A 16382-nucleotide genomic window follows, 5' to 3' on the forward strand; every position below is an offset into this window, starting at 1 on the left:
TAAATGAAATTTGACAAATCCTTATAATGCCCACATTGGGCCGCCACTCCTGTTGGAGCTCCGACACACAGTGTGACATTGATGAATTATTCAAGCAAACTGTCCACTCACAGTAGTTCATTATAGTTTAAGTGCGACGCCTTAAATACCATGAGGAGCTCCTCCGTGGCTAAGCGGTTAGAATACGCGCCTTTGGCGTGGGAGGCCCGGGTTCGATTCTCGGCGGGAGCTCATGTGGTTCGGATTCCACGTTATTCAGTAGGTCCACGTCTCATATAGCCTCGCTGTTGAACGGGACGTTAAACTCAAAAATCAAATCATCATTAAATACCAAGAAATGAGGAGCCTATTATCAAAATCCGTCACATCCATTTCGCTTAGTTTCGAGTAATCTCGCGAAACGTGCAGTGAAGCTCCATATACACGCGTACAAAGTCCCGTATTTGAACTAGTTTTTAAAGAATAAAATATTAAGCTTTTAAACAAAATTATGTTTCCATGGAATTCCTTTAGATCAAACATATAACAAACGATATATAACTCAAGTTCGGTTTTTAAAAAAATGGATTGGGCGGATTTGATAGTAGGCGCCTCAAATATAACAAACATGACAAAATAAATACCATTACATACTATGTGTCGGATGTTCCTGAAAACAACCAACCAATCTTTCTACAATATCGTCATTGTCACGTACTGGTCTATGCAAGGGCGCCGATTTCTCTGTAAATTTTGGGGGCCCATCCAGATGCAGAAGGCATATATGGGGATTTTAAGACAAATTGCATTCAAATTATACCAAACATTGTATATTCATAAATAGAATGTGAGAGGGTTCACATGAGCTTTGGGAGGGCCCAGGCCTCCTCGGCCCCCCAGGATCGGCGCCCTTGGGTCTATGTCTTCTTGCTTGCACTTTGTATGGGCCGTGTGATCTTAAGTCTTATTTCTGTACATCTAAATACATGTACTGACGGTAATCGCTGCATTGAGAATCGTTCCCGATATAACCTTCGAGCTTCGGACGCATTTCGTCGTGTTTCACCATTGATAAGAATCATGGCCGTGGTAAAAAGCACCTACAACACCAGCTATCTCGTCACAAAAGAACGTCACTACTGATTACCACTATTAGTGCAGTCTATGACTAACGTACACAAATAAAGACTGAAAAGGGATAAGTAAATTTCATCTCCTGATCATACATAGTTTAGTTACTTTTAGGGATGGCCACAAAGTACCGGTTCCGGTGGAACCGGTTCCGCGAGGAACCAGTTCTCGGAGATCCGGTTTTCAGAACCGGTTCTGGAACCGGTTCCGGACCTGGATCCGAAAACCCAGTTCCAGAACCGGATCTTAGGAACCGGTTCCAGACCTGGATCCGAAAACCCGGTTCCAGATCCGGATCTTAAGAACCGGTTCCAGATCTGGATCTGAAAACCCGGTTCCAGAACCGGATCTTAGTAACCGGTTCCAGATATAGATCTAAAAACCCGGTTCCAGAACCGGATCTTAGGAACCGGTTCCAGACCTGGATCCGAAAGCCCCCAAAGACCCGTAAAGGAGGCATAAAGTTCACCTTCAAAAATAATGAAAAGAGGACCATGCGTTTGTGCCTTCCCCGCCCAGACTCGCTTGTGCCCCCAGAAAAAAAATTTTGGTCCACCAGTGGGTGTTTATCCAAATGAGTTGGCCAGTTTGCCTGTTTAACCAATGAGTTTGCCAGTTACCCAGTTTATTTAGCCAAATGAGACGAGCTGCTGCCGCCTGGGCGCCTGCCTGTCGCTTCCACCATTTCATCTAGCATACTGTTCACAGCTTGCCATCAGCTCGGGTTTAGCGTAGGGATGGTCACAAAGTTTCGGTTCCAGCGGAACCGGTTCTGTTTTCAGAATCGGTTCCAGACCTGCATCCCAAGAACCGGTTCCAAACCTGGATCCGAAGAACCGGTTCTAGACCTGGATCCGAAGAACCGGTTCCAGACCTGGATCCGAAAAACCGGTTCCGGAACCGGATCTTCTAGAACCGGATCCGTTCAGACCCGAAAACCGGTTCCACCAGGAACCGGTTCTGGCCATCCCTAGTTACTTTCAGGAGTTATTTTCGTAAACTGGAACGCCTTAGATGTAGGCAACTGCTTTTACATATAAGTATGATTGGTCATCTACTTGCGTACTGTACGGCGCAAGTGAACCACCTGGTATATATATGAATATATCTGTGTGTATGTAACAAATTTTGATGTTTTTATCTGTATCAACGATTAACTTTAGTCTTTTTTAAGCTTTGAGTGCACTGAGATAAAAACATATGTGGCGTACCTAAAAACGTAGGTTACATTTGTAAATCCTACATTTTGGGACTTTACGTACGCTAAACGTATAACTGAAGAAGTATATTTTATATGTACTTTCTGTCTAAGTGTTCTGAATAAGTGTACTTTCCGTACGAACGAAAACACTGTCTCACATGCAGATGGATATATAACATAAAGCTGACTTATGTATCATACGTAAACGTATGAAATATAAAGAAGACTGTTAGATGTCAGACATCCCGTAACGGCATGGTGTAATATTTAAGCGGAAAAAATGGCAATATGTATATAGATATACATACGTATTGTAGCTAATGTATGCTCCGTACTGATTTCTGTAGTAAATATAAGGATTCCGTATATTTGCACAATATACCGCTGTTCGGATAACGGATTTTTCTCAGTGTGTAATTACATTTCCATGTAGATGATTTATTAATTTGGATTTAGTATCCCATTCAGCATTGAGGAGATGTGAAACTTAAACCTACAGCTTAACGTGAGATCCGAACCACAGGAAGTTCCCAAAGGCACGTTTCCTTGCCGCATAACTACGAAAGAGTTCCCTTGAATCTAGAGGATCATCTTGGAGCTAACTAGTCTTTCTAGGGTTGCTTACGAGACAAGAATTGACAACTGTTTTCTTTCGAAAAGGTGTCGTGAAAGTGATGTCTGTTAATACAGAACTAGCATAAATGATTTAACACGCTTCGAAACATGGTGTATGTGTGCTACATGAAAAGATACACGCTCTCACCAAGTGTAGATGCCACCACGTGGCGTGCGTTCACACGTTAGATGGCAGGCCTATAAATGACAGTTTACAAGATGACAGCAATGCAGAATATTGTTGTAATGGCTTCCCAGATGTCCAGATCCCACTCCATGTGATTTATTTCTGTAGGAGTATGTGAAGGACTCAGTTTATGTATTCTGAATTGCAACAAAACTGCAAGAACTGAAGGAATGCATCAGTGCTGCTGTGACGAACATTGACTACAACCTACCATAGGACGGATAGAACTGACTGAATTACCGTTTGAACGTGTGCCGTGTGACTAACGGCGCACACCTTGAACATGCCCTTTCTCAGTGAGATGTAGTAGGTAGGCCTACCTGAAACTTGGTAGGTGTATGTATATATTCATGTATTACCCATTTTAAATTTACTTCTAAATACACAGTGTTTTGTAATCCAATGAATCGTTTATGCTGACCCTATGGAAGAGCTGTGTCTCGTCTCTATATCATTCACAAAATTTCTATCTCATCTCCGCTCGTGTGTAACCTTAAGTCTGTCATATATTCAGAGGTTATAAAATTCCCGTGCGCTAAATCCAGATATTTGTGTACCGAACTACAGGGTGTGTCCAGAAAATAATTAGACTGGCAGCAGCGCGGCGCTCCTGTCTCCAGTAGCACATTCCCCGGGGAGATTGTCGTGCGGGGTGGCAGCCGCGTCCGAGCTCTGACGCAGTGAGGATCACACGTGGCGCAAAAGCTGTTTTTGAGTTTTGGTCAGTGCAGAGAACATGCGAAATAGGGCACAATTCGTTGGAGCAGCGCTACGCAATTAAATTTTGTTCCGGACGCCCTTTAATGAGTGGTTTGGTCAAGGTCAAAAACATGTCCAAAGTGACAAATCTCCAGGACTCCGACCATCGTTCGCTCCATGTCTTCAACGGTCTACCTTCCGTTTTGGAACTCACTGAACCACCGGAAAACTTGGACCCTTGATAAGACGTTATCTTTGTAAGCCTTCCTGACAAAGGCAAGCGTCTGAGAAGCGGTTTGGCCCAGGTGAAACCAAAATTTAATCCCGTAGCGCTGCTCCAGAAAACGCTTCCTTTCTCACATTCTCTGCCGTGCCCAAAACTCAAAAACAGCTTTTACACCACGCGTGATCCTCCCTGTGTCACAACTCGGACGCGACTGCCACCCAGTGCTTTGCTTAGCTTAGATCCCCACCACAACCCACCCCCGGGGAGCGTGCTATTGGCTACTGGAGCTCCGTGCGGCGGTCAGTCTCACTACTTTTTGGACAAACACTGTATACCGTTCATCTCACAACCATACTTTTAATTTTTTCACTATAATAAAAAGAAGCTTTGTAGAACGGAAAACCGTCCTTTTTTGTGGTTCCGAGGGCAAAGATATAATCTGCTTGGAGAACATAACTTCTCAGACGTAATTAATTTGCCTAATACGGTGCCGCAATTAATTGCTTGAGATTTTCTATGGAAACGAGCTACGATTATTGATTACCTACTATCTGAAAGTGGCCTCGTATACAGAATGCTCTTCAAAGGATAAACAAACTGTGAAGAGCCAAACTAATTTAGAATTTGCAGAAATGGTTTTCCTGTGGGAAGGGCATTTCGAAATCACAATATAGTATTCTGTTCTTCAATCATGTAATATTCCAATATTACATCTCATCTGTGCTCCATGTAATGTCGGATTATATATATATATATATATATATATATATATATATATATATATATATATATATATATATATATCGACCATCACTAATATCTTCGTAACAATAGTTGAAAGGATTAACATACAATTTGCCATTAGCTTGTCTCTTCTTTGCTTTCAACTGCTTTGTGATGTTCTTTTTTACGTCCATTGTTAGTCTAGTTTGTTTGTCTGACTTTTCTCTCTCTCTCTCTCGTTTGTATTATATTTCTGTGGACAATTCATTCCGCAGCAGATTGTTGGAGATAAATGTTGACATGTTCTGGAGAGGGATGGAACGGATGAAGAGAGACAGAAAAAAATGGAAAAGTCTGACACAATAGCAGCTCCCGTTCCAAGCTTAGAGATTCAGCTTTTTATTTCTACTGGAAAACCATTTTCCCGAACGTTGCAACCGATTAATAATCTTTGTACTGTACATTGTATTCATATGAAAAATATATGTTACGTGCAATCTTGCTGATCACAGTCAAAGATAATTATTTAATACATTGGAGTCAGATATTTATAAGTAAAAATTATCCTTTTCAACATAATTACATTCAATTACAAGAGATGTTCCATATTGTAATACTTTCTGGTAGGTAGAGCTGGTAATAAAACAAGGTCAGGAATCGACTCCCACTGCCGGTTTATTTTTTAAATAAAAATTCACTATATAACAGAATTTACACAAAATACTATAAAGTTATTTTCCTCAATTATCAGGTTGAAATTAGGTAGTCCTTCACCGTGTAGCCGAGAACAGGATCTCCACAGAGCCCCGAAGCAGACTAAAGGCTTTGGGGTTAGGTTCTTCTAATGCTCCGAAGCAAGCAGTAGGAGGGACACCAGACTGGTTACTGTCGAATTTATAGGCCTCCAGGATGGCGGTGGCGCTGCTGCTGTCTTGTCGTCATATGCTTCGTAGGAGGTGCCAGTGGTCTGTCGTCTGCTTTTCACAGTAACCCTACGTAGTGTGTAGTAAATCCATGTGGTGATGTTTACAAACAAGAGTATGCAACATTGTTTGTATACATTACAACATTGCTATACATTACAATGTTGACTTACATTTTTAAGTTGTTCGCATAGAATCACTATAGTTGCTGGTACACATCAGTAGATATTTCAATTTTTAAGTGTAGTCGCAGTTAAGCTCCACGGTAAATGTAAGTTGTACGAGTAATGACATAACAATTTTGAGGGTATCTGGGAATTGTTTCGGACATCTTCATTAGCCAATCGTTTGTTTCAGAGTTCACCAACGGCTATTCCATTCTTACAGAATCAATTTACTCTGTTTATTTGCACCATCTGCAGGTCTCTTTCTTCACGTCCTGCTGGAACCACTTTTTTTTTTTTTTTTTTTTTTTTTTTGAATAGTCGCACCCAGTCACAACAAGTTTTTGCAGGTCTTTGAAGTCAACGAAATAATGTCCGCGAGAAGTTTATTCAAAACCCCAAACGGGTGATAACCAGGAACGAAATTGAGAGACTATTGTGTGTAGCAGCACCTGGAACGCCATATCACTGACGGCGATAGTCGCGTTCTGGCTCATGCGAGGTGCAATCTCTGAAGAGTGCTTTTTTTGAATGATGACAAGTATGAACCTTTTAGATTATCTTCCTCGTAACGTTGCAAGAGATTGCTTCAAATGGCCTCAAGATTACTGGAGTTATCAGTGTCACTTTACCTCCGGAATTGGTTGCATTCTTCTTTGACGTGTGGCCTTGTTTTCAGCAGCTACCTAGAAGTACACGGATTTTCTTGATTCAGCATGCTCTCCACATACTGCCTCAAATTGCCTGTGAATCTCAACAGTTGCTAAACCCTCCTTCCATAAAAACAAAGTTGTCTAGCACTGTCCTGATCTTTCTGCTCTCGTAGTGGTAACCTTAAAATGTGTCTGGTTGAGAGGTATACGTTTCCCTCTTCCGTATTGACACTTCAAAGGCAACCTATATTACTCATCAGTAACTTTCATGCCAAGTCAAATGGCGGATCGTGAATTTCTGTAATGAAGGAAGTGTAAATCAATACGGAACGTTACTTCTATAAAGAATTGAGATTCCCGGTGTGGCTACTCGATCGAAAAGGTGTAAGAACGCTTTCTCGGGCCAGCCACCCTGAATGAGGTTTTCCTGGATTTTCCTCATTCACACCAGGCAAGTGCCGGGGTGGTACCTAACTTATAGGTCCCAGGCCACTTCCTTCCCCAATCCATTCTTCCTTCCCTTTCTCCGAATAGTCTGCTCGCCGAGGGACGTCATCCCTCAAACGTGACGAGCTAAATGACCTTAAATGCCGAAAGCCCAGAAATCTAAATCCTAAATCCTACTATAAAGAATTGAGATGGTTTATGTTCTGAGTTGAAATATTCGAAATGTTCATTCAAAATTTAGTGATTTATTTCACATTTGAACGCCATTTTCTTCAACACTATGTTTACAGAATCGTCTTTGCAACGTAACATTACTTCAGAAGTGTTTCGAAGAGAATGACCTGGTTTGAAGAGGAAAAATTTGTTACAGGCACGAAACTAATTACAAAATACCAAGTAAAATACCCAAGGTTTGATCATCATAATTATAGATGTTGTATGTCCCCAGTAACGTAGCGTGAAGTTTTGTATCTAGAGGTCGGGTAGGAGGGGACCATGTTCCCTTCCAACCACTGTCAGCCGTCTGAAACATTCAGTTGTTTGTTGTATGTATATATTAGTATAAAGTGAACTGAAGTTAGCCCCCCTCCCATTTCTCTCAGCACTTCCGGTTAACCATACTCTTGTACGTTACCACTTAGATTGAAAATGTCTTACTTGTTTTTCATCTTTTTCCACGAGCAAGAGAGATGGAGTGGATCGCTTATTCTTTGTTTCAACTTTTTCCTCTAATGTGAGACCGGTGAACTACGTCCTGTTCTAAATGAGATCGTCCACTAAGTTTTACAATAATGCCATAGTAGATCTACATAAGTCACTCCACTAACACATATACAAATTAGGGATGGGCAAAACAGTTTTTTATAAAACCGGAACCCGAAAAACTGACATTTCGGTTTTCTCCAAAACCGGTTCGGTTTTCTCCAAAAACTGGTTCGGTTTTTCACCGAAACCGGTTTCAGTTTTCTTCAAAATCGGTTCGGTTTTCACCCAAAACTGATTTCGATGAAAAATTTTGGAAAACACAAACTATTTCTGTAGAAACGGATTGGGTTTCCGGAGAACAACGAAACACTATTCTGGGCAGAAATAGAACAAATTAAAAAAAAAACGGAACCGGTTTTGGAGGAAACCGATAAACGGTTTCGGTGAAAAACGGAACTAGTTTTTGGAGAAAACCGAAAACTGAAAAACCGGTTTTTGTGCCCACCACAAATACAAATACGCATATCACACAAAACTAAGAAAGTACACTGTATTATTACTTCAAAGAAACAAATAAAAACGGATATAGACCTATGACTAAGTACAAATCCCTCAAATCCTTCAACTACTCAATTCAACTACTTCACTCACAACAACATATATCAACGTACTAATATAAAACAGCAGTGCAGCAGCGCACAATCAATTATAATATTATATGCTTTTACGGAAATAGGTGTTTTCAGATCGGAAGCATTACTTTACCTGGGGCCTCATTTCGTATCGGTCTTCGCCAAATTTGTGGATCGCAACGCAACATAATACAACAAGCAATTATAACTGCTATGCCGATTACCGCAAACTAAAATGCAAATTTTGCCTTGCACTAACTCAAACCAGTACGGAATAAGGTCCCTGGTGTATTAATACTATTCATAATAACATATTTTTTATATATATATATATCTTTTCTTCATCATCACTTCATGTTGAATGCAAGATTCTAGATTTTCTTACAAGACCGCATCTGTCGTTTTCGTTTTTCTGAACACCCGAAAGGCAAATCTTAGAGAGCTTCTTCAGCACTCGTACACTTTTGTTGAATTATGTTGAATGTGTGTATTCAGGGGCGGATCCAGGACATGATCAAGGGAGAGGCTAAACCATATTTTGCCGTTTTATCCAGTGTAAAGCAGGATTGAAGCCCATTTTATCCAGTGTATACCTGAGCGTCAAGGAAGGGGGGGCTATAGCTCCTATAGCCCCCCCTTGGATCCGCCACTGTGTGTATTTCTGAAATAGTTTTCGCTTGCTGAGAACGATGAGTGAAAGATTGTCACCACCCATTCTCATGATCCCATTAAAAAGGCTGAAAGCTACGGAAAAAATAGCCTTCAATGCGTCGTTTCAGAAGCTCTACTTCGAAATCTACTATTATTAATCCCATTATTCCTCGATCAATCAATCATTGCCTGTTTTTTTTAATCACTGTATAAACGATCAACTTACTATAGCTAATAGACCCTACTTTTAAGAATAAATTTAAGAATACTCACTTGCTATTTTGTACTAGATGGTCTATAATTTTGGCTAATTGTTTTTCAAATAGAGCTAAACGTATCCAGAGATATCGTGGAGAAGGAGGTGTTGAGGAATTGGATGAATTCTTCTTCTGAAGAGTCGCTTTCGGCAGTTTGTTCGTACTGTCACCACTGGAAGAAGAACGCCTGAAACAGAAAAAAAAAGTGAAACGATTTTTAATAAAAATAATAAGAAGAAGAAAAGTGAAAAATTCATTCCAAAATCTTCCCTAAATATTTTATAAATGAGGTCCAAAATGCATTTTTGCCGATCCCAAACGTTTCAGCATTCTTGCCAATTTGATGTCGAGATCAGAACCCAAACAACCCCTGCGGGGCTTCTAACAAGTTCCTACTACTACTACTACTACAACTACTACTACTGCTAGTACAACATTAGCTGTGGATCTATATAGTACAAGGGCAACGTACTACTACTACATTTGCTGTGGATCTATATAGTACAAGGGCAAAATTATTTTAATGAAAGAAGTTTAATGAAATTTTTAAAACAATGATCGTTAAATCACTTTTTGAATATTATTTTTAATCTTATTTTAACGAAAGAAGTGTTATAAAAATTTTTAAAAGGAGTAAAAAAAAACTGTCCGTAGGCAGGATTTGAACCCACGCCAAAAACATTCTCTTTACTAGTATGTTGCGTTAGCCCACTCGGCTACCAGAGCCAACTCCAGTTGCCGTTTACTTTGTGCTATATGTAGATCATGTCTTGTGATATCGTATCTGTATCGACCAATCAGATCAGAGGATATCTGAAACGTTTGGGATCCGCAAATATGCGTCCAAAATTCATGAATATATTGAGAATCTTCTAGATATCATTGTTGATCAAAAGACATGTGTTTATATGAATTAGCATTGATATTAAAATACTAGCCTACATAACACGTTTGTTAATAACGTAAATTTATGATAGAAATACAACATTCTATATTTAATATTGATGAAACATCACCATATATGGCAACAATTTTTTATAACTGCGATTTCTTGAAAACATGCTTTCCAGTGATTCGCTGTCAATGTAATGTATAAAGGTAACCAAAAAAGTCCTATCGGTTTTTGGGGAGGTCTGTGTTCAATTAACCCTCACACCGTGAGTTGAATGCGAATAGAGATGAGGCGAAGGTCAGTTGTTGGGGTGGGTATATCCAATACCTTGTTGCGGCAGTTCAGTTACACCGTGAACTTGCGTAAGGACAGAGTGAACATGGGACCTCAACAGAACGTCATGAGGGCGTCTATGCTGTACGAGTTGAAATTGGGGTCAAACGCCTCTCCAGCGAGGCGGAAGATATTACAGGCTTTTGATTAGGGTGTCGTGACTACGCGGACAGTGCAGTAGTAGTTTAACAAGTTTAAGGACTGTGGCGAAACACTCGAAAACACACCACATGTCGGAAGACCAACACATACACAAAATGAAGACCTTCATGCACCAATTGAGGCAAACAGTGGCCAAATATGTGAGGAACTGGGACTACAATTCAGTTTAAGTGGAGAAACCATTCGGCAGCACCTCCATCAATTTGGGAAGCGCTAACAGTTGGGTCGATGGGTCCCACTTTTTTGACTCCGGACCAGAAGGCTACACAAGCAGACACCTGTGTTCCTTTGTTGTCTCGTCTGGAGAAGGAACATTTCTGCACAGGGTGTTGACATGTGATGAGAATGGGTCCTGTATGATGCTCCATGGCGCCGTCATTTTTGATTAGCATCCCATGAACCGTTTCCAAAACAGCCAAAATCAACACTGCACCAGAAGAAGATCTTCCTGTGTATTTGGTGGACTGCTCGCGGCATCGTGGATCGGGAACCGCTATCAGCTGGTCAGAGCATCAATGCAACTGTGTGCTGTCAGCAGTTGAGCCATGTTCAAGAAAAAAATCAAAACTCTGGAGCCAGCAGTTCTGAATAGCAAGGGATTCTTCTGTTACAGAACAACGGTAAGCCCCACGTGGCTAGGATGACCCGGGACACCATTCTACGCCTTGGATGCAGGCCCATATCGAAAGGGTGTCTAGGCGGGGCCGGGACCTCTTAAATTTTTACTGCCCCCCTACAATTTTCACGATAGTCTTGCAAATGAACTGTAATATGGTGATGAACTATAATATGGTTGGATCGGGGCCCCCTAACTTCTACCGACCCCCTCTACATTTTTGGGCTGGCTATCGGCCTGCTTGTATGGGAAACAATATTTCATCTGCCATACTCCACGGACATTGCACCGTCCGATTATCACCTGCTCAATTCCTTGGACAATCACCTTAGAGGACGTCAGTTCAAATTCCTATTAGAGGTGCAACCTTCTTCGCTTCACGGCCCACCAAGTTCTACCGCGATGGAATCCATTGCCTTCCAGAACGTTGGCAGAATGTCGTCGATGCTGATTGGGACTATTTTTGATCTTTCAGGTACGTCTTAGGTGACATATCGATGTTCGAAGGTGGTGGGTGAAAAAGCGCTAGAAATTTCTTGGTTACCTTCATAAGACGGAGATTCAGAATATTTATCACCAATTCTGTGTAACTGTGTTTTAAGAAGGTTGGAAAGACCGTATGTTTACAAGCGATTCTTTGTAATTGCACTTTAAGAACGTTGAAGAGAATTTGAAGCGATATCATGTTAAAAGTGTCTTACAGTAAAATACTTTGAAGTTATTAGTTATACTCAAAATGCTATTGAGTATGAAGTGTTTGTAAATTATTGAATAAGGATGGATGTTCAAGCTATATTACACTAACTTGTCTATTGGAGTATTTTTAATGTGATTTTTAAGTTTGGACCTATGTTCTGAGTTTAACATGTCTGGTGTACGTAGCTACCGATACTAGACGCCAAAGGCGGCAATAAGCTGAGGCCAGGTGACAGTAGCTTTCTCCTAATTTGAATATATGAAACCTTTTTGATTTAACTTGAACTTTCTTCGGATTTTAATATTCGTTAACAATTGGGTTGTAAGGTGATAATATTGAAACTCGTCACGAGTCTTCAGAGTAAATGTCATATATAGTATATGGTTTCAAATGTTTTGCATTACCAGTAGGGCTGGTTTAACATTCTTTGCCAGTGTTGCCACAGTCCTAGCTCTGGAGTGGGCTAAAAAATAGTACCAAATTGAAACAAAAAGGGCTGAATTCATCATTAGTTTATACCAGTGTAATACATGACTCTATAACACGAAACTAAAAGGGATAAAGTTCTATAATACTCCTCCCCCTCTTCGAAGAGTCCAAATCAAGAAAGTGTTTTTTTTTTTAATTACTCTTTAAAACCATCCAAATAGGAGGACCCGGTGTAGAACCGTTTTCTTGTAGAATCATGTGTAACGACACATAAATTACAGACTTACTTTAGCACGCACTGGTCTTCTTCAGAACATTCAACGTGTGTGTGGGGTGTGTGTGTATATATTTCAAGTTAAAATTTCCACCACACTGCTTCTTTCTCGTCTCCATGCGCGGCACGGATGAGCCCATCTAGCGTCATTTGTTTCCTAGTATAGTTTGAATTACGAACATTCCACAAAAGTTCGTAGCGTTATGCGGTGCAACGTCACAGAATGAATGATCAACAGCATTTTTTTTTAAGAGTCCAACACGCAGTAATGGGTAACGTGAGATGTAAGAAAAGTCTTACTGACACTTTTGAAAATATAACAAGTATTTGTTAAATGGTGCTGAATTGGGTAGAACTGTACCAACTTTTTCACAAAAGGGGCTGAAAATGCTAGCGTGGTACCAACGGGCCGATGAATGACAAAAAGGGCTGAATTTGGTACAATTGTACCAAGTGTGGCAACACTGTTCTTTGTTAAGCTATGTAAAGTCTTTCCAGCCGTAGAACAAAGCGAAATGTATTACTCCGCGGCTCACACGTGGTTCGGCTGCGCGAAACGTAAACAGCAAGATCGTCTGCTAGCTTACTGTCGTCCCATAATTTCCAAAGTGTAAGGCTATGGTGGTTGATAAATAAGGTAGGGGGCCCAAATTTCGTCCACGTGCCTAATTTCGTCCCCTTCAGTTTCACGTTGTTGATGGTAGGAGCACTGTCGGTGCAGCAACTTTTGTGCAGGGGAAGGCAAGCGGGGGCAGTTGTGAGAGTGTAGCGGTCAAGGACGCGTGTACTGTTGTTTGACGAGGAAACGTGTGATTTTTGCGAAGGTGAGTTCTTGCAGTGTTGTTCATATTATTCTATTGTATTTGTTGGAAGTATTGGTTTGGTACTGTCCACATGTCAGTGGTGTAAGTAGATGACAATAGCAATATTTGTATGTGTTTAAGTGTAACAAGGTATTTTTGTTAGGAAGGTAGGAGGAGCCATGTGAGCGTGAAAGTTGTTCCTAATTTCGTCCCCCTGTATGTTCCTAATTTCGTCCCCTTATTCCCAGGGGACAGATAGACCAGTGTTGACCCCCGACTTGGAGAGACAACTTGTTGAATACTGCATGGTCATGGAGAAGCACTTTTACGGTGTAACACTGAAAGATTTACGACGCATGGCCGATCAACTTGCTACTCGGAACAATATTCCACACCCGTTTTCAGTAGAAAATAAAACAGCTGGACGTAAGTGGATGCGTCTATTCTTCAAAAGACATCCCGAAATCTCAATTCGAAAACCTCAATCTCTGTCACTTGCTCGGATTCAAGGATTCACCCCTCAAAGTGTTGAAAATTGTTTTCTCTGTTAAAGCCAGAACTGGAGAAAGTGCAATTTAACCCGGTCAAAGTGTTCAACGTTGATGAGACGGGCATTTCGATCGTGCAACACAAAGCTGCGCGAATTGTGACCATGAAAGGAAAACGCGAGGTGCATAAAGTGTCCTCTGCTGAGCGCGGTTCGTTAATCACTGTGGTGATGTGCATGTCTGCTGCTGGGCAATTTGTGCCCCCTTGATGATTTTCCCAAGACAACTAATGAAAAGTGAACTGATGGATGGGGCACCACCAGGAAGTATCGGAGCGGTTCACCCGTCTGGATGGATAACGGCCGATCTGTTTAAGAAGTGGTTTCAACATTTCTTGTTGATCACAAAACCTTCAAAAGAAGACCCCGTTGTGTTAATTGTAGACGGACATTATTCGCACACGCGTAACATCAATGTAATAGATGCTGCTCGCGACCATGGAGTGTCAATAGTTTGCTTGCCTCCTCATTCTACATCGAAACTGCAACCGCTTGATGTTGCTTTCATGTTTCCCTTTAAGACGTATTATGGTCAAGCCATTGAAAGTTGGTTGAGTAACCATCCTGGTCGCACAGTTGGCAATCTTCAGGCAGCTGGTTTGTTCCGTGAAGCATATAAGCGTGCTACAGTCGTACAAACAGCTGTCAACGGATTTCGCGAAATGGGCATTATTCCATACAATCCGAATATTTTTAGTGAAGCGGATTTTCTTGGCCATCCACAGTCTGACACCAAACATCAGGATGGAACTAATAATCCCGATGATATGATCTGTCCTTCTGACCAAGCATCCACCAGCAAGCAGTTTCAAAACCAGCAGCCAGCAGTTACTCCTCAAAACATTAGGAACGTTCCAGTGATCCAACCATCAACATCTACGAGACGAGGTATAGCAACTGTTATCACCAGCTCGTCCCATAAGAGAAAGATTGAAGAAGCTATGGCAAAAAATCGCTCGAGACATTCGAAGACACGTGTTCAACCTACTAGTGCCAAACAAAAGTGCGGGAAACCATCCTTCCGCAAAGCCAAAGAAGACACGACAAGCGACAGTGACTCCAGCTTTGACATTCCATATGCCGACTCGTCTGACAGCTTTAATGAGGATGGAGCTGATGTTCAATGTACAATTTGTGGGGAAAAATATTCTACAGATAGACATGGTGAAACGTGAATCCGCTGCTCGCAATGCTTTATATGGCTTCATGAAGCTTGTTGTGGTGCTGAACGCCGTGCTACATTCATTTGCCGGGATTGTTTAAATGGTTAAATCCTCATCTTATCCTGATAACCAGTTTTTCTATAATTCTATTTGCACTCGTTTTACTTGTATTTTCCTTAGTTCATTTGTTTGTAGTTTGCTTCCTTACACGTAAAAGTTAAAAGTACATCATCATAGTCAGCTACACATGTTCACTTTTCTGCCTATTTTTTTGTAACTAGTTAAATAAAACTGCTTATTACGAAAGAAACCTTAACGTTGTACTTTCTTTTGAAATTTTAATGGGGGACGGAATTAGGACCACGTTTTTGTTTTTGGACAGATTGCAATACTTTTGAAATCATATTGTAAAAATAAAACTAAATGCTGATACACGCAACTCATCTTGGCTACCGAATAAAGGAATAGTCATTATAGATAATGTGCAAGTTTGACTCTCCTAACCTATATCCTGCAGCCTCAAGATACGAAAACATGACTAGGGGACGAAATTTGGGCCCCCTCCCTTACAATTCACGCACTGACACTTACTGCTGCTATGTTGGAAATATATATTTTTCTTAACTCCTTATATAAACGAGGTGCCTCTGTTCCTGTTGTCCTCTTTTGTGTTTTATAGCACGAGACGAAGATGGATTATTGTCACTTATCGTCGCCAAGAAACTCTACATTCTACAATTTCAAATGAGCGGAGTTGGCGGGCGAACGCATATGCATGCGCAGTATATATATATATATATATCCAAGTACGGGTGAGTTTCAAGTAAAGCTACATCTGTTGTTAAATATTATATATATTGCGTTTATCGCAAAATGCAGGATAAATTCAGATATCTTTATTCGAAAATATTATTTTAGTAGAGATTATATTGTGGTAGGATACTACTGCAGTGAGACCAACAACCAATCACTGGTCAGGTCATTGAGCTAGTGGTAGTCAGGTGGGTTTGTTTACATCTACTTTTTCTAAGGCTGGAAAGAGAATAGTACAAAGTGCGTAGAATATACATATGTTGTATAAAAAGTAATGGCAGCCTGTCCTCAAGCAAAAGAGCTGTTCTCAGGGTTGCAAGATGTCCGTAGCTGATAATACTATCAAGCGGAACATAGTTTAACTCGGATAAGCGGGCCGTGGATAACTCAGAAAACTCTATTGCTGGGAACCCTGTCCTTCAACATTACTTCTATAAGTGATATGTCGGTTATTTCAACC

At 40.8% G+C, this 16382-nt stretch overlaps 1 protein-coding gene across 3 annotated transcripts in view; it reads right to left on the reverse strand.

Moving 5' to 3' along the window:
- The window catches only part of LOC145692823 (small G protein signaling modulator 1-like), a 564802-nt gene that overhangs the window by 143525 nt on the left and 404895 nt on the right, over positions 1-16382 (reverse strand). For all 3 annotated transcript variants that reach the window (XM_081768318.1, XM_081768320.1, XM_081768317.1), the window contains exon 5: positions 9210-9380. In XM_081768318.1, the coding sequence (XP_081624444.1) occupies positions 9210-9380 (171 nt within the window). The remainder of the gene's footprint in view (positions 1-9209; positions 9381-16382) is intronic.

Source organism: Thermobia domestica, chromosome 8 (assembly GCF_964235325.1).
Source record: "Thermobia domestica chromosome 8, izTheDome1.hap1.1, whole genome shotgun sequence".
Classification (NCBI taxonomy): domain Eukaryota; kingdom Metazoa; phylum Arthropoda; class Insecta; order Zygentoma; family Lepismatidae; genus Thermobia; species Thermobia domestica.